Source organism: Macaca mulatta, chromosome Y, assembly GCF_049350105.2.
Source record: "Macaca mulatta isolate MMU2019108-1 chromosome Y, T2T-MMU8v2.0, whole genome shotgun sequence".
Taxonomy (NCBI): domain Eukaryota; kingdom Metazoa; phylum Chordata; class Mammalia; order Primates; family Cercopithecidae; genus Macaca; species Macaca mulatta.
Genome location: NC_133427.1, coordinates 11,497,048 through 11,515,817, shown reverse-complemented (window position 1 = coordinate 11,515,817; position 18,770 = coordinate 11,497,048). Strand labels below are relative to the sequence as shown.

At 42.1% G+C, this 18,770-nt stretch overlaps 1 protein-coding gene across 1 annotated transcript in view; it reads left to right on the top strand.

The window, feature by feature from the left end:
- The window catches only part of LOC100271729 (uncharacterized), a 66,805-nt gene that overhangs the window by 18,084 nt on the left and 29,951 nt on the right, over positions 1–18,770 (top strand). The window contains 10 exon segments of the mRNA XM_077989808.1: positions 65–156; positions 712–763; positions 1,250–1,313; positions 1,402–1,541; positions 11,686–11,757; positions 12,498–12,548; positions 14,413–14,484; positions 15,219–15,269; positions 17,157–17,228; positions 17,963–18,013. Coding sequence (XP_077845934.1) covers positions 65–156; positions 712–763; positions 1,250–1,313; positions 1,402–1,541; positions 11,686–11,757; positions 12,498–12,548; positions 14,413–14,484; positions 15,219–15,269; positions 17,157–17,228; positions 17,963–18,013 — 717 coding nt within the window.

The following is an 18,770-nucleotide window of genomic DNA, read 5'->3' as shown; positions in this document are numbered from 1 at the left end:
TGTAGTAAAATGGAAATTTTTGAATGCTGAATTTTTACTCTTGGAATTCAATTCTTTTCCATAGATGGATGCAACTGAGATTAAAAGCTTCTTTGGTAGATATGGTTCAGTGAAAGAAGTGAAGATAATCACAGATCGAACTGGTGTCTCCAAAGGGTGAGTAATTTTATCAAAAATACCTGAACTCTAGTCACCTATAGTGTGTCAAAGAAGACTTCAAAAGTGATACTGTGACACATGTATAAATGAAATTTTTTGCCGTGTTAGTTTCTTTCATGTAGGGGATAAAAGGTTATTGCCAACTCTTTTATTTATTCATTTTTCTAATGTTTATTTTTAAATGTCTGCAATTCCTGTTTCATACAAATGAGTTACCAGTTTTGTCAAATAATTGTTTTCTTCATACACTGCACAATGTCTTAAATTTTAACCGTCTTGTCTTAGATAGTAAGTTAATTTCAGGTTCACAGATATGAATTCTTTGTTAATCAATAAAGTTTTCACACTGTCCTAATCTTAGCACATTTTGACATAGTTCCGATTAGGAAAAAGAAGTATTTGTAGAGGATCTGTCATGTACATCTTAACAAGTAGTTATCATGGTATATTATTTATCTTTTGTCACGATCACTGCTGTATATAGAATAGCAGAAGTTCTGAACTATGTACTGCCTGATGGTGATTTTATACTTCATTTATCTGCCTTTATAGCTATGGATTTGTTTCATTTTTTAATGACGTGGATGTCCAGAAGATAGTAGAAGTAAGTAATCTAATAGAAAAATCTATTATTTATTTTATTGATACAACATTTAGTGTTAGTGATATACTAAGTCTTGTGTAAAATTTGGAGAAAGATATACTTTCTGTTCAAAATCCAAACTTAGAGTAGCCACATAACTTGTTAGATCCTGTTTATTTTTGACTGGACACCTAGGTTCATGAACTACAGGCAGGAAGGGTTGTAGAAAGGGTTGTAGAAAGGGTGATGAAAAGTTTTTGATCACCTTTCACTTGATGCCTCTTGACACTGATTAGAGTAGTAAGGATAAGTAAGGTAGCTTCATGATGACAAATTATAATTTGGTGTGTATCTATATATACTATATAGATATACTATATTATCTGTATAGAAGATATACGGATCTTCTATAATAATAGAAACTTCAGAAGACTTTATATATTTACCCAAGTCTTGGAAGTCAAGACTTGAAAACTGAGTCTAGTTTTGTTACTGTTTTATTTTCAGTCACAGATCCATATCCAGGGTAAAAAACTGAAGCTGGGCCCTGCAATCAGAAAACAAAATTTGTGTGAGTAGGAAAAGACATTGTTCTTTTTGACACGTGTAGATTTTCAGATAACTAAAAATAGGCTTTTTCCTTTTTGCTTTTTAAAAAGGTGCTTATCGTGCGCAGCCACGTCGTTTGGTATTTAATCCTCCTCCTCCACCGCAGTTTCAGAATGTCTGGAGTAATCCAAATGCTGAAACATATCTTCAGCCCCGAGTCGCGCTGAATCCTATAACTCAGTACGTTCAGGTGAGAACTGCTTACGTTCCTGTTGTCTTATTTTAGTCATCATTCCTTCTGTGCAATTGTATCTACACTTCCCATAGTAGGTGGCAATAGAATCCCTGTTTGAATACCTTGAGTGATGGGAAATTTATTATTTCTGTTAGAAATTTCTTCTTCTTAATGTTTGTTATATGAGCAAAAAATCTACATACATTGTCAGTCTTTCTATTAGGAATGACCTCTATAGACACATGAACAAATCTCTTCCTATCTCTTCCTTTTTCACCCCACGTAACTAATTCCTAAAGTATTTGGAAGCAGCTCTCCTTGTTGGAACCGAACTGTCGATTCCCTCCTGGGCAGGGGTCTCCGCGAAGGATCACCGACACGAGATTCACAGCAGAGAGTTATTTATTACTAGAGCAGTAGGGTCCCAAGCTCTAAGTTGGCCCTGGGACCCCGAGTGCTTGTTACAGGTTGTTTATATAGGCAAACACAAGTTCAAACACAGCTTAAGGCGCGAAATTCAAACAAAGCTTTAGGCGCGTGGTAATTGGGTCTAGCTATGGCCTGAGCAAGGTGTCTTGTTCTAATTGGTTAGAGCAGGACCTTATGAGGTTTTTTCTTGGAGTTGCTGATTCCGGGAACTTCGAGGCAGGGTGGGACCCCCGGAATTGGCAGGGTGGGACCCCATGAGGTTGTTTCCCGGAATTGGCAGGGTGGGACCCTATCAGGGTGGGACCCTATCGAGGCAGGGTGGGACCCTATCCAGAGCCACCTGGTGTTAATTTTTTTTTATATGAGGCCTAGTTTCTAAGTTTTATGAGGCCTAGTTTCATTCCCTCCTCTTTTTGTGTCAGAGGCTCAATCTTGAGCCTTTTCTTCAGTCCTGAGGGTCTGGTATTGTTGGGTCAGAACCATAGCATGTACTATGTTTAATCTATTTTTAATAAGGGTGAGTAAGCGGTTGAGTATGCATGGCCCGAAAGTCAGGATGAGCGTGAGCAGGATGAGGGGTCCTAAGATGGTGGAGATTAGGGTGCTAAACCAAGGGGATCGGTTGTACCAATATTCAAACCAATTTTGCTGAGATTCTCTCTCTTTTTTTTTCTTGTCTAATCTTTCTCTTAGTTTTGCCATAGAATCTTTAATTACTCCTGAATGATCTGCATAAAAACAACGTTGCTCTTTCAGGGCTGCACAGAGCCCGCCCTCTTTCAGAAAGACAATTTCTAGTCCTCGTCGGTTTTGTAATACAACTTCAGACAGAGAAGTCAAGGACTCTTCAAGTTTTGTGATAGATTGTTCTATGGCTCTAAGGTCTTCATCTATGGCTATTCTAAGTTGTTGCAGATGATGGTTACCATGCACTAGGGCTGCTGTCCCGGTCCCAACTCCAGCCGCTACCCCAATTCCTAACATAACGGCGAGGGTGAGGGAAATAGGTTCTCTCTTTGGTCTAGTATGAGTTTTTTGCTCATACCGGAGATCAAAGGAGTCTCCAGAGTGATAGTATACTCCGGGAACAACTTGTACCAATACGCAATAGTGGGTGCCGCTGCTAAAAACGGCTGTGGATACACAGGAGGTGAGCCCAGTGTTGCAAGCCCACCAGTCCGTCTCGGAGGGGACCAAATAGTGATTGGAGCTGGGTACTGTCAAGGTTACATTACAAAGATGCTGGTGACTAGGGGGCACTCGGCCTATGCAGGTCCCCGACCCAGAAACCTCAGCCAGGGTTAGTTTTCTTTGTTGTTCCCACGCGCATCCAGTAGGATTGGCGGAGTTAGTGAAATTATTAGTGGAGGCGATGCCTTCATAGTAAGTGGGGCCTGTTGCCAGACATAGCCAGCAAGAGGAGGTAAATTCTGGCTTTGTCTGGTTTAAAGCGAAATAGGAGCCTTTTATGAGATTTAGGAGGCTGTCACCTATTCCCAAGTCAAGGGGCCCGCGGGTGACGTTTTGGGCTGAGGGTGTGTATTTAGAGGAGGTGGAGATTAAGGGCGGGGAAGTGCTTTTAGGAGCTCTTGGTTGGGGCTCTCTCGATGCAGGAACCAGGGGCTTCCCTGTTTCTGATAAAACTTGGTTTGGTCCTACTGCGACAGGGGCTGTGATAGGGTTGACTATTAATTTGATTTGGATAGGGATTCCATACAGTGGCTTTTGGTATAAATATAGGCCCCATGTTAACCCGGATATCCAACGGTTATCAGATTTTGCTGCATCTTCAAACTTGATGCGGACCAGATTGCAAGTTTTTGAATATCGGGTTCTGGTGCAGCGCTGGACAAAGGACATGGTTATGTACCAGGGTTTCGTGGCCCATTTCCATTCTCCATCATTAGTAGTTATACAGGACCAACTAGCGCAAAACAGGGCATCTATTTCTCCACAAGTTTTTCTCATTTCTCCTGTCCTGAATCCGGGACAGGCATAGAACCCGTTCCGGCTTACGGACACCCTTCTAGCCTGTTTTCTCCATTCTCCCCCTTCCATGTCATCTATCTTTGCTATTTTGTCTAGGTTGAAATAGAGGTCAGGGAACCAAGTCCCTATAGGAGCAATTTTTGAGGTTTTATCTAAGACCTCATGAGTACTAAAATCAGTTACCTGCCAGGTCAGGTTATATGGCCGGTGGGGGTTATTACTGCCAGCAACGCAGGGAAGGAGGGCTAGTAACAAGCAAGGGGCTAGATACGAGAGAGTCTTATCTTGAGCGGGTCCTCGGAGCGTCGGAGTCTCCATGTCTCAGGTGGTGTTGGTCCGGGCGTCCCTGGAGCAGCCTTGGCGTGGGATGCGTGGATCCAAGTGGAGATTCCGTCAACCTTTATGGCTGTGGGCGTGGTCAGGAGAACAATGTAGGGTCCTTTCCACCGAGGCTCTAGTCCTTGAGTGCGATGCTGTCTAACGTAGACAGAGTCTCCCACCTGGAAGGGGTGACTGGTTTGTGGATGTCCTGGTTGGTACAGTTCTGCCAAGGGGGCCCAGATTTGGGCCTGTACTGCTTGGAGTCCTTTTAGCCGGGCCTGTAGGTCAGTCTTAGGATCGGAGGGGGAGAAGGAGTTAAGCAAGGTTGACAAAGGGGGAGGTCCTCCGTAGAGGATTTCATATGGAGTGAGCCCAAAACGGTTAGGCGTATTTCGGGCCCTTAACAGAGCTAAGGATAGGAGGCATCTCCAATCTTTTAAACCAGTCTCTAAGGTCAATTTAGTAAGGGTCTCTTTTATTGTTCTATTCATTCTTTCTACCTGTCCTGAGCTCTGGGGTCTATAGGCCAATGTAATTTCCAATTAATCCCCAATATCCTGGCGAGCCCCTGACTTACCTGAGAAACGAAGGCCGGCCCGTTATCTGACCCAATTACCTTGGGAAGTCCGAATCTAGGAAAGATTTCTTCCAAAATTTTCTTGGCTACTATGTGTGCCGTTTCTTGCCGGGTGGGGTAGGCTTCTACCCATCCTGAAAAGGTATCTATAAACACTAGTAAGTACTTATATCCAGCATAGTGAGGTTTTACTTCAGTGAAGTCTATTTCCCAATAGACTCCTGGGCGGTTACCACGAGTTCGTTTCCCTTCTGGCACTCGGGTAGCCCCAGCGTTTACTTGCTGACAGACCTTACAGGCAGATGTCACTTGTTCTACAAGGGTAGTTGCCTTTGGGATTAGAAAGTCAGTTTTTTCAATCAGTAATTTTAGCTTTCGACTACTCAAGTGTGTCCAGGCATGCATCTGCTGGATCATTGCCAGGGCCTCCTTTTGGGGAAGGACTATTTTTCCTCCTTTTTCCCAGTTTTTAGTGTCTTTGTTTTCTATGGCCCCTATGGCTTTTGCTTTTTCCTGGTCTTCTGGGGTATAAGTATGTTCAATAGTTATATGGCTGGTTTCGTCAGATTCTGTGGCTAGGGTCAGTACTTCCGCCATGGCGGCTTGCCTGGCTACTTGGTCAGCCTGTCTATTTCCTACTGCGACTGGATCCTGTCCTTTCTGATGCCCGGGGCAGTGAATTATAGGCACTTCTTGAGGAAGAAGAAGGGCTTTCAATAAGGCAATTATTTCAGCTTTGTTCTTGATTTCCTTTCCTTCTGAGGTTAGGAGACCTCTTCTTTCATAGATACTTCCATGAGTATGAGCCGTTGCAAAGGCATATCGGCTCTCAGTATAAATGTTAGCTTTCTTTCCCTTGGACAGCTCTAGGGCCTTGGTTAGTGCTATTAACTCAGCCTTCTGTGCAGACGTGCCAGGAGGTAATGATTGTGCCCAAATGGTGTTGTGACCATCTACTACTGCCGCTCCTGCCCTCCGGGTACCTGAGTCAAGGTAACTGCTGCCGTCTGTGTACCAGGTGTGATCCGCGTCTGGGAGTTCTTGGTCTTTAAGATCTTCTCGTGTTCCATGGGTCTCAGCCAGTACTTGCCGACAATCGTGTGGGCTTGGTTGGTCTTCTGGTACCGGCAGCAGCGTAGCAGGGTTTAGGGTGACCGGAGGGCCAAACTGGACGCGATCCGTGTCCAGTAGGAGGGCCTGGTAGTGGGTTAGGCGTGCGTTGGTTATCCACCGGTCCGGAGGCTGCTGCACTATGGCCTCTAGAGCATGTGGGGTAATAACAGTCAGTCGCTGCCCAAGGGTTAACTTAGCAGAGTCCTTGACCAGCATAGCGGTGGCTGCCATGATACGGAGACACGGGGGCCAGCCGGCCGCTACAGGGTCTAGCTTCTTAGACAGGTGTGCTACCGGTCTTTTCCAAGGCCCTAATTTTTGGGTCAAGACCCCTTTGGCAATTCCTTGCCTCTCGTCCAGGAAGAGGGTAAAGGGCTTTGAGATGTCCAGTAACCCAAGGGCCGGGGCAGACAAGAGTGCTTGTTTTAGTGCCTCAAAAGCCAATTGATGCTCTGTCTGCCAGGTGAAAGGGGTGCTCTCCTTGGTGAGTGCATAAAGCGGGGCGGCCAGTTCAGCAAAACCGGGTATCCACAAGCGACAGAACCCAGCAGTTCCCAAGAATTCACGTACCTCCCTGGGATTTTGTGGTGGTGGAAGGCGAGCCACTGTCTCTATGCGCCCAGGGGTGAGCCACCTTTTCCCTTCACTCAGGATATACCCCAGATATGTTACCTTGGTCTGACAGAGCTGTGCCTTCTTGGCGGATGCCCGGTATCCTTTTTCACCCAGTGCCTGGAGTAGATGCCTGGTACCTTGTATACAGATTTCCTTTGTAGGAGCAGCCAAGAGGAGGTCATCCACATACTGGAGTAGAGTCACGTCTGGATTTTGGGTCCGGAAGTCAGTCAGGTCTCGATGAAGAGCCTCATCGAAGAGAGTGGGAGAGTTCTTGAATCCTTGGGAAAGCCGGGTCCAGGTCAATTGGCCTGAAATTCCTTTCTCAGGATCCTTCCACTCAAAGGCAAAGAGTTCTTGGCTTTGGGGGGCCAGAGGTAAACAGAAGAAAGCATCTTTTAAATCTAATACTGTATACCAGTCATAGCCTGGTTTTAAGGTGCTGAGTAAGTTGTAAGGATTGGGGACCGTGGGATTGATGTCCATGGTTCTTTTGTTGATTTCTCTCAAGTCTTGGACAGGCCTGTAATCCTGAGTACCAGGCTTTTTTACTGGCAGAAGAGGAGTGTTCCAGGGCGAGCGACAAGGTCGCAACACTCCGAGTTCTAGAAATTTGTTAATGTGCTGCCGAATTCCTATATGAGCCTCTCAGCTCATGGGATATTGCTTGATAGACACGGGCACCGCCGTGGGCTTCAGATCAATTATGATTGGGGCTTGATACTTAGCTAGCCCGAGTCCTCCCGTTTCCACCCAAGCTTGGGGAAAATCTTGCAACCAAATATCAGGGAGGCTAGTGATGACCGGAGCGTTGAAAAGCCGATGCTCATCTTGCAGAGACACAGTTAAGATTTGGATGGGCTGACCGTCCCGATTTAATACCTGGGCCCCTGTCTCGGAGAAATGGATTTGGGCTCCGAGCTTGGTCAGAAGATCTCGCCCTAGGAGGGGGTAGGGGCATTCAGGTACCACCAAGAAGGAATGTGTCACCATTCCTTGTCCAAGGTTAACTGTCCGGTGGTTAGTCCACTTGTGCAATTTTCCCCCTATTGCCCCCTGGACCCAGGATGTGCAGGAAGACAGGGGCCCGTCTGCCTTTGTCAAAACTGAATGTTGGGCGCCTGTGTCCACCAAGAAGGTGGTGGGTTGCCCCCCTACAGAGAGAGTTAGCCGGGGCTCAGGGGGGGCTCCAGAGCCTTGACACCCCTATTCGCTATCTTCACCTAGGGTGAGGACAGCGGCAGGTTTCTTTTGGTCTTTAGGACGCTTGGGGCAATCTTTGATCCAATGTCCCCGTTCTTTGCAGTAGGCACACTGGTCGTTTTCCACTTTTGGCCGCCTTTGCTTTTCTCCCTCTCTTCCTGGTCCTTTCTCTTTCACAACTGCTGCCAGGATTTTTGTTAAATGCTTATTTCTCACTCGGTCCCTACGATCCTCTCGCTCCATCTGTTCCTTCGCTAACCTGGCTTCCCTTTCCTCAGGGGTTTCTCTCTTATTACTTTTTTCTGCCTCCCTAACCAATTCCTGTAATCCATAGGTTTGGATTCCATCTAGTCTTTGGAGTTTTCCTTTGATATCTAATGCAGCTTGATCTATGAATGCCATAGCTACGGTAGCCTTATGTTCTAGGGCCTCTGGATCGAATGGGGTATACATTCGGAACCCTTCCAGAAGCCTTTCCATGAAGGCTGCCGGGCTTTCATCCCTTGCTGAGTTATGGTCCTTACCTTGGCCAAATTTGTGGGGCGCTTTCCTGCCCCTTTGAGACCCGCCAACAGAGCCTGGCGATAGATTCGGAGACTCTCCCTACCTGGTGCCGTTTCATAGTCCCAGTCTGGGTGGGTGAGGGGAAATCCCTCGTCTATTTCATTGGGAAGTTGGGTTGGGAGGCCTCCTGGTCCTGGCACATTTTTCCAGGCCTCCAGGAGGACTCGCTGCCTTTCTTCAGTGGTTAGGAGGACCTGCAAGAGTTGCTGGCAATCATCCCAAGTGGGCTGGTGAGTGAGGAGAATGGATTCTATTAACGAGGTTAGGGCCTGGGGGTCTTGGGAAAAGGAAGGGTTATGGGTTTTCCAGTTGTAGAGGTCAGAGGCAGAGAAGGGCCAGTACTGGACCGTGCGATTGACAGTACGGAGGGGAAAAAGGGAGGATTGCCAAGTAGAAGGGCCCTCTGGGTCCTCAGTCCGCCGCAAGCGGAGACGAGGAGGTGTCGGCGGCGGCGTCCGAGGGGTGAGCTTGGGCGGGGCTGGAGAAGGAGACGGGGTGGAGAGAGGGGCCGAGGGAGAAGTTGGAGAAACGGTAGGGGCCGAGGTGGTAGAGGAAAGAGCCGGGGACAAGACAGGGGGCAAGGGTGAAGCGTAAGGTGGAGGTCCCAGAAGGGGGTTTTGAGGTGGAGGAGGCAGGGGGTCAAGAAGGAGGAGGTCCCTCTGGGGTTCGTCTGGGAGGACTGGCTTATGCGGGTCTGGATCCTGATTCTTTGGGGCTTCTAAGGCAAGGAGGGTAGATTGGGATGGGGAAGGGGGATGGAGGAAGGGTTTCACCCAAGAGGGAGGATTTCGGACCAGATCCTCCCAAATAATTATGTAGGCCACCTGGTCTGGGTGTCCGAGTGGCCCAGGATCCATCACTTTTGCTTTAACCTGCAAGATAATTGAGAGGTTAAATGTTCCGTCCCGGGGCCACTCCCCATGGAGGGTTGGCCATTCGGACGAGCAGAATGTTTTCCATCGTCCCTTACGGACTTCTACAGAGAGATGGTGGGCTCGAGCCCGGACGTCAGGGAAGTGAGTCAAGGTTAGAGACAAAGGAGTCATCAACGTCTGTCCCATTCCGTCCACGTATAACAAGGACAAAACGAAAGAAACAAAGACAAAGACCAGACAAGTAAGGAGAAGCCGCGCGGCCAGAGAGTGGCGCCACAGGATCACAAAATATTCAGATGGCAGGAGCAACTTGCCTACGGATTTAAGAAGGCTGACTGAGTCGTCAGCCTTTCCCCAGACTACCGCCAGGGCGTCCCCTGGGGGCATAAGTGGGAAGGTGCTGGACACGTCTGTTCCCCTTCCCCACTTAATTCAGAAGGAGTACTCCCCAGAGCTCAGAGTTAGCCGGCAAGACAGACAGAACAAAACGAAAGTACCTGGTGGGTCCGTTCAGTCAGCAGTCCGTGGCCCGGGCCAGATGGGTCTCCGCCGGATGGGTCGGGGGTCCTTGGACGAACTGTTGATTCCCTCCTGGGCAGGGGTCGCCGCGAAGGATCACCGACACGAGATTCACAGCAGAGAGTTATTTATTACTAGCGCGCTAGGGTCCCAAGCTCTAAGTTGGCCCTGGGACCCCGAGTGCTTGTTATAGGTTTTTTATATAGGCAAACACAAGTTCAAACACAGCTTAAGGCGCGAAATTCAAACAAAGCTTTAGGCGCGTGGTAATTGGGTCTAGCTATGGCCTGAGCAAGGTGTCTTGTTCTAATTGGTTAGAGCAGGACCTTATGAGGTTTTTTCTTGGAGTTGCTGATTCCGGGAACTTCGAGGCAGGGTGGGACCCCCGGAATTGGCAGGGTGGGACCCCATGAGGTTGTTTCCCGGAATTGGCAGGGTGGGACCCTATCAGGGTGGAACCCTATCGAGGCAGGGTGGGACCCTATCCAGAGCCACCTGGTGTTAATTTTTTTTTTATATGAGGCCTAGTTTCTAAGTTTTATGAGGCCTAGTTTCATCCTCAAGTACCTGCCTAGTTCATTTTTCTGTAAGATTAGGAATTCATCTAGCTGTTCTTTACTAGAGATGATTTCCAGATGCCTCCTCATGTAAATTGCTGACTTCTGGATATATTCTGGTTCTGGAATGGGTAGATTTCTGATCTGTTTTACTGTTGTCTATAAAACCCATGAATTTCGGGCATCTAATTTCTCTCATCCTAGTTACTTTGATGTTTAAAGTAGGATTTGACATACTCTATCACTTACTGTTGATAAATAATGTTTATTTTCTTCTTAGCTTATTTTATTTATGTGTTAGTTTAAAACATATTTTCTTTGATGAAAAATAAAGTAAGAAAATAGTGGAATTGTTCTTCAGTATCTCTCATTTGTTAACATTTTCCATGTACTTGAAACATGTATGGTGTACCTCTTCTTTTTTCTTCTCTGAACAATGGCTAGAAAAAAGCCCCACTTGTTTCTAATGTTTACTGTGGGCCATTACTGAATCTGGGTGTATTCTTGTATGCTGCTGCCCATATGTTTTCAATCAGAAAGTATGTATTTAAACATAGAAGATCTGGCCGGGCGCGGTGGCTCAAGCCTGTAATCCCAGCACTTTGGGAGGCCGAGACGGGCGGATCATGAGGTCAGGAGATCGAGACCATCCTGGCTAATACGGTGAAACCCCGTGTCTACTAAAAAATACAAAAAACTAGCCGGGCGAAGTGGCGGGTGCCTGTAGTCCCAGCTACTCGGGAGGCTGAGGCAGGAGAATGGCGTGAACCCGAGAGGAGGAGCCTGCAGTGAGCTGAGATCCGGCCACTGCACTCCAGCCTGGGTGACAGAGCAAGACTGCGTCTCAAAAAAAAAAAAAAAAAAAAACATAGAAGATCTTACAGTGTCTTTTTTCCAGTTGTGGATTACATACTGCCCTTAGTTTTTTGAAAGAAAGTACAGAGAAGGCCATAGCATCTGTAAAACAGATTACAGCATCTGTAAAACCCTGTAATATTGTTGAATACAAAACAGTCTAGAAGTATTTTGACATAGAAATAGTAAATGTGTTAGTTTAACCTACATTGAAATCTGTCTTAATAGAGCCTTATCACCAGTTTAAGAGATAACTTCTGGGTGGGCAGAGGTACACAGTAGGAATAAGGTAAACTCTGCCTGGTGTAATAGGCACTTATGTCATTTGTTCTTCCTCCCCTCCCAAAGGGTAGCTATTGAGAGAGAATGTTTCTTTCTTATTAAAGACAGCCATTCATTTAGAATTCTTCATAGTTTATATAGAAAAAGAATTAATATTTTAAAGTTTTTCATATTTTTGTTATATTGGGAATGATATTTCTTTCTAATTAAAAGAATATTTTACCATATTCATTCATTCTTTCTGTGAAATTTATTTTCAGGCATATCCTGCTTATCCACATTCACCATGTCAGGTCATCACTGAATATCAGGTTCCTGTATATTATTATCAGGTAACTGAAGAGGGAGTAAAATGTTTTACTTTCAGATACTGTGTAGGCCTTTAACTTGTTTATACAAATTGCCTGAGTATTTTGTCATTTTAAACTCGTGAAATGTAAATAAATTTAAGAAAACACTTAGAATTGGTCTAGAATGAAGACCTCTGAGTTATTTTGAAGCAGTGGAATAAATTATGACAGGAATATACGAAGCGATATCATTTCTGTAGTGCAGTTTTTGGAGATTTGGTGTTCGCTTCTGTATTGCAGCATGTATTTATTTTTTCATTCTTGCCATCAAAGAGCTGAAATATCCAGAGGGACTTCCATGGATTTTGTGGAGATACAGAGTGAAATAAAGTTATTACCCAATTCTTAGACCACAGAATTCCAATTATATTTTTATTTTACCTTGCTGCTTCATGATAGTAGTTCTCTGGGTCTCTTTCCATAAATACGACAATATTTATGACTCATTACTGTATCTATCGTAATAAATTCAAAGAACTAGTATCTTTGAGATTTCCACAATGACATCTACAGAAAATTTGGGTAAAATGTGAGGTATTATATGTAGAAATAACAACAAGAACTTCAGGAATTCAAAACCTAAAGTACTTCTGTTTTCTATTGTGTTTTATTATAATAACAATGGTGCCGGCATGATAAGTATCTCAATATTGTGTATGTCATGTATTTGAAAATGTATAGGAATATTTGAATAATTTTGGTTTCCTTTTTGTTTTTTCAAGATACCACCACAGTGGCCTACTGGGGAGACCAGGAGTTACGCAGTACCTCTGGTAAAGTGAATGAGCCAAAATGATACTCCCTGTTCTTTCTTGATTTTATCCACATCATATATGCCCTACATATGTTTTTAAATCTTTAGGTGGGCAGATCACAAGGTCAGGAGATTGAGACCTTCCTGGCTAACACGGTGAAACGCCATCGTGTCTAAAACACAAACACCAGTTTAGCTGGGCGTTGCAGTGGGCATCTGTAGTTCCAGCTACTTGGGAGGCTGAGGTGGGAGAATGGTGTGAACACAGGAGGCACAGCTTATAGGGAGCCAGGATGGCATGACTGCACTCCAGTCAGGCTGACAGAGTGAGACTCTGTCTCAAAAAAAAAAAAAAAAATCCTTCTTTATATTAATATGTTATTTTTTTTTGTTTTTAACCCAATTATAATCTCCCATGGGAGCAACAGTGCCTTTTTCTCTTAGCTTTTGGGTGCTTCAGCAATGGCTGGTCCACATAATGATCAGTGTTCAGTTACTTGCTGATAGACTATATAATCCAGGAAAGGTGGTATTAATGTGACTTCAGAATGAGCATGTATCTGCTTGGAATCTGCCTCTGACTTTACTAGCCGAAAAAAACATTTCTTGAAGAGACACAGAAATGTTTTGTTGTTAATTACTCTTAAAAAACAATAGGAACAAATAAAAGGTACTCTAATACATCTGAACTGCTTTGCCCCCATGTAGCTAGTTCTAAAAATATTTGAAAGCAGCTGTCCTTCTGTGTCTGCCTAATTTATTCTTCTCTGAGGTTAGCAATTCACCTAGCTGTTCTTTACTTGAGATGATTTCCAGATGCCTCCTCATATAGGCTGCTGAATTCTGGATGTATTGTGGTTCTGGAATGGGTAGATTTCCGATGTGTTTTACTGTATCTATAAATCCCATGAGTTTCTGGCCTCTAATTTCTCTCATCCTGTCTACTTTGATACTTGAAGAAGGATTTGACATACTCTGTCACTTACTGGTGGTAAATAACATTTATTTTTTTCTTAGTTCATGTTATTTATGTCTTAGTTTAAAAGACATTTTCTTTGATGGAAAATAAGTAACAAAATATAGTGAAATAGTTTTTCAGTGTCTCTTTTGTTGACATTTTCCATATACTTGAATAATGTAGGGGTATACCTCTGCTTTTGTTGCCTTCTCTGAACGATGACTAGAAAAAAAGCCCTAGTTGTTGCTAACATTCCGTGTGAGCCATTACTGAATCTGGGTGTATTCATATATGCTGCTACCTATATGTTTTCAATCATTAAGTATTTATTGAAACATAGAAGACATTATACTGTCTCTTTTCCAGTTTTGAATTATATACTGCCCTTAGTTTTTCAAAATGAAGTATAGAAAAAGCTTTAACATCTGTAGGAGAACTTACCTATAATATTGTTACCCTATTATACTGTCAGATCCTGTTTATTTTTGCCTGGACACCTAGGTTCAGTCAAAATAGTGTTACCCTATAATACTGTCAAATACAAAACAGTCTAGAAGTATTTTGACAAAGAAATAGCAAATGTATTAATGTAACTTACACTGAAATCTGTCTTAATAGAGCCTTATCACCAGTATAAGAAATAACTTCTGGTGGGCAGTATGTATAAGGTAAACTTTGCCTGGTGTAATAATGACTTCTTATGTCATTTGTTCTCCCTCCCCTCCCAAAGGGTAGCAATTGACAGAGAATGTTTCTTTCTTCTTAAAGACAGTCATTCATTTAGAACTCTTCATTGTTGTATATAGAAAAATAATGAATATTTTAAAGTCGTTCATATTTTTGTTATATTGGGAATGATACTTCTTTCTAATTAAAAGAATATTTTAACGTATTCATTCATTCTTTCTGTGAAATTTATTTTCAGGCATATCCTACTTACCGAAATTCACCGTGTCAGGTCATCACTGGATATCAGTTGCCTGTATATAATTATCAGGTAATTGAAGAGGGAGCAAAGTGTTTTACTTTCCGATACTATGTAGGCCTTTAAATTGTTTATACAGATTGCCTGAGTATTTTGTCAGTTTAAAGTAGTGAAATGTACGTAAAATTTAAGAAAACACTTAGAATTGGTCTAGAATGAAGACCTCTGTATGATTTTGAAGCAATGGAATAAATTTTGGCTGGAATATACGAAGCAATATCATTTCTGTAGAACAGTTTTCAGAGATTTGGTGTCCGCTTCTGTATTGCAGCATGTATTTTTTTTTCATCCTTGCCGTTAAAGAGTTGAAACATCCAGACTGACTTCCATTAATTTTGTAGAGATACAGAGTGAAATAAAATTATTACCCAATTCTTAGATCACAGAATTCCAATTATATTTTTATTTTAGCTTGCTGCTTCATGATAGTAGTTCTGTGGGTCTCTTTCCATAGATATAACTATATCTATGATCCATTAGCATATCTATCATACTAGATTCAAGGAACTAGTATCTTTGAGATTTCCACCTCCAGAAATTTGGGTAAAAGGTGAGGTATTATATGTAGAAATAACACCAAACACTTTGGGGATTCGAAACCTGAAGTACTTCTTTTGTCTATTGTGTTTCTTTTATTATAATAACAAAGGAGCCGGTGTAAGTACCTCAATGTTGTGTATATCATCTGTTTTTCCAAATGTATTGGAATATTTGAATAATTTTGGTTTCCTTTCTGTTTTTTCAAGATGCCACCACAGTGGCCTGTTGGGGAGCCTTGGAGTTATGCAGTACCTCTGGTAAAGTGAAAGAGCCAAACATATACTCCCTTTTCTTTCTTGATTTTTTCCATGTCATATATGCCCTACAAATATTTTAAATCATTTTTAGGTGGGCAGATCACAAGGTCAGGAGATTGAGACCTTCCTGGCTAACACGGTGAAACCCTGTCTCTACTAAAAATATGAACACAAATTTAGCTGGGCATTGTGGTGGGCACCTGTAGTCCCAGCTACTCAGGAGGCTGAGGCCGGAGAATGGTGTGAACCCAGGAGGCACAGCTTACAGTGAGCCAGGATGGCACCACTGCACTCCAGTCTGGGTGACAGAGTGAGATTCTGTCTCAAAAAAAGAAACAACAACAACAAAAATCCTTCATTATATTACTGTATTATGTTTTTTTGCTTTGTTTTTAACCCAATTATAAACTCTCATGGGAGCAACAGTGCCTTTTTCTCTCTCTGGGTTTTGGGTGCTTCAGCAATGGCTGGTCCACATAATAATCAGTGTTCAGTTACTTGTTGATAGACTATAAAATCCAGGAAAAGTAATATTAATGTGGCTTTAGAATGAGCATGTATCTGCCTGGAATCTGCCGCTGATTTTACCAACCATAAAAAAATTTCTTGAAGAGAAACAGAAATGTTTTGTCATTAGTTACTCTTAAAAAAGAATAGGAATTAAAAAAAGTTATTACTTCTAATGCATCTGAACTGCTTTGCCCCCATGTAGCTAGTTCTAAAAATATTTGAAAGCAGCTGTCCTTCTGTGTCTGCCTAGTTTATTCTTCTCTGAGGTTAGCAATTCACCTAGCTGTTCTTTACTTGAGATGATTTCCAGATGCCTCCTAATGTAGGTTACTGAATTCTGGATGTATTGTGGTTCTGGAATGGGTAGATTTCCGATGTGTTTTACTGTATCTATAAATCCCATGAGTTTCTGGCATCTAATTTCTCTCATCATGGCTACTTTGATATTTAAAGAGGGATTTGACATACTCTATCACTTACTGGTGGTAAATAACATTTATTTTTTTCTTAGTTCATGTTATTTATGTCTTAGTTTAAAAGACATTTTCTTTGATGGAAAATAAGTAACAAAATATAGTGAAATAGTTTTTCAGTGTCTCTTTTGTTGACATTTTCCATATACTTGAATAATGTAGGGGTATACCTCTGCTTTTGTTGCCTTCTCTGAACGATGACTAGAAAAAAAGCCCTAGTTGTTGCTAACATTCCGTGTGAGCCATTACTGAATCTGGGTGTATTCATATATGCTGCTACCTATATGTTTTCAATCATTAAGTATTTATTGAAACATAGAAGACATTATACTGTCTCTTTTCCAGTTTTGAATTATATACTGCCCTTAGTTTTTCAAAATGAAGTATAGAAAAAGCTTTAACATCTGTAGGAGAACTTACCTATAATATTGTTACCCTATTATACTGTCAGATCCTGTTTATTTTTGCCTGGACACCTAGGTTCAGTCAAAATAGTGTTACCCTATAATACTGTCAAATACAAAACAGTCTAGAAGTATTTTGACAAAGAAATAGCAAATGTATTAATGTAACTTACACTGAAATCTGTCTTAATAGAGCCTTATCACCAGTATAAGAAATAACTTCTGGTGGGCAGTATGTATAAGGTAAACTTTGCCTGGTGTAATAATGACTTCTTATGTCATTTGTTCTCCCTCCCCTCCCAAAGGGTAGCAATTGACAGAGAATGTTTCTTTCTTCTTAAAGACAGTCATTCATTTAGAACTCTTCATTGTTGTATATAGAAAAATAATGAATATTTTAAAGTCGTTCATATTTTTGTTATATTGGGAATGATACTTCTTTCTAATTAAAAGAATATTTTAACGTATTCATTCATTCTTTCTGTGAAATTTATTTTCAGGCATATCCTACTTACCGAAATTCACCGTGTCAGGTCATCACTGGATATCAGTTGCCTGTATATAATTATCAGGTAATTGAAGAGGGAGCAAAGTGTTTTACTTTCCGATACTATGTAGGCCTTTAAATTGTTTATACAGATTGCCTGAGTATTTTGTCAGTTTAAAGTAGTGAAATGTACGTAAAATTTAAGAAAACACTTAGAATTGGTCTAGAATGAAGACCTCTGTATGATTTTGAAGCAATGGAATAAATTTTGGCTGGAATATACGAAGCAATATCATTTCTGTAGAACAGTTTTCAGAGATTTGGTGTCCGCTTCTGTATTGCAGCATGTATTTTTTTTTCATCCTTGCCGTTAAAGAGTTGAAACATCCAGACTGACTTCCATTAATTTTGTAGAGATACAGAGTGAAATAAAATTATTACCCAATTCTTAGATCACAGAATTCCAATTATATTTTTATTTTAGCTTGCTGCTTCATGATAGTAGTTCTGTGGGTCTCTTTCCATAGATACAACTATATCTATGATCCATTAGCATATCTATCATACTAGATTCAAGGAACTAGTATCTTTGAGATTTCCACCTCCAGAAATTTGGGTAAAAGGTGAGGTATTATATGTAGAAATAACACCAAACACTTTGGGGATTCGAAACCTGAAGTACTTCTTTTGTCTATTGTGTTTCTTTTATTATAATAACAAAGGAGCCGGTGTAAGTACCTCAATGTTGTGTATATCATCTGTTTTTCCAAATGTATTGGAATATTTGAATAATTTTGGTTTCCTTTCTGTTTTTCCAAGATGCCACCACAGTGGCCTGTTGGGGAGCCTTGGAGTTATGCAGTACCTCTGGTAAAGTGAAAGAGCCAAACATATACTCCCTTTTCTTTCTTGATTTTTTCCATGTCATATATGCCCTACAAATATTTTAAATCATTTTTAGGTGGGCAGATCACAAGGTCAGGAGATTGAGACCTTCCTGGCTAACACGGTGAAACCCCGTCTCTACTAAAAATATGAACACAAATTTAGCTGGGCATTGTGGTGGGCACCTGTAGTCCCAGCTACTCAGGAGGCTGAGGCCGGAGAATGGTGTGAACCCAGGAGGCACAGCTTACAGTGAGCCAGGATGGCACCACTGCACTCCAGTCTGGGTGACAGAGTGAGATTCTGTCTCAAAAAAAGAAACAACAACAACAAAAATCCTTCATTATATTACTGTATTATGTTTTTTTGCTTTGTTTTTAACCCAATTATAAACTCTCATGGGAGCAACAGTGCCTTTTTCTCTCTCTGAGTTTTGGGTGCTTCAGCAATGGCTGGTCCACATAATAATCAATGTTCAGTTACTTGTTGATAGAGTATAAAATCCAGGAAAAGTAATATTAATGTGGCTTTAGAATGAGCATGTATCTGCCTGGAATCTGCCGCTGACTTTAACAACCATAAAAAAATTTCTTGAAGAGAAACAGAAATGTTTTGTCATTAGTTACTCTTAAAAAAGAATAGGAATTAAAAAAAGTTATTACTTCTAATGCATCTGAACTGCTTTGCCCCCATGTAGCTAGTTCTAAAAATATTTGAAAGCAGCTGTCCTTCTGTGTCTGCC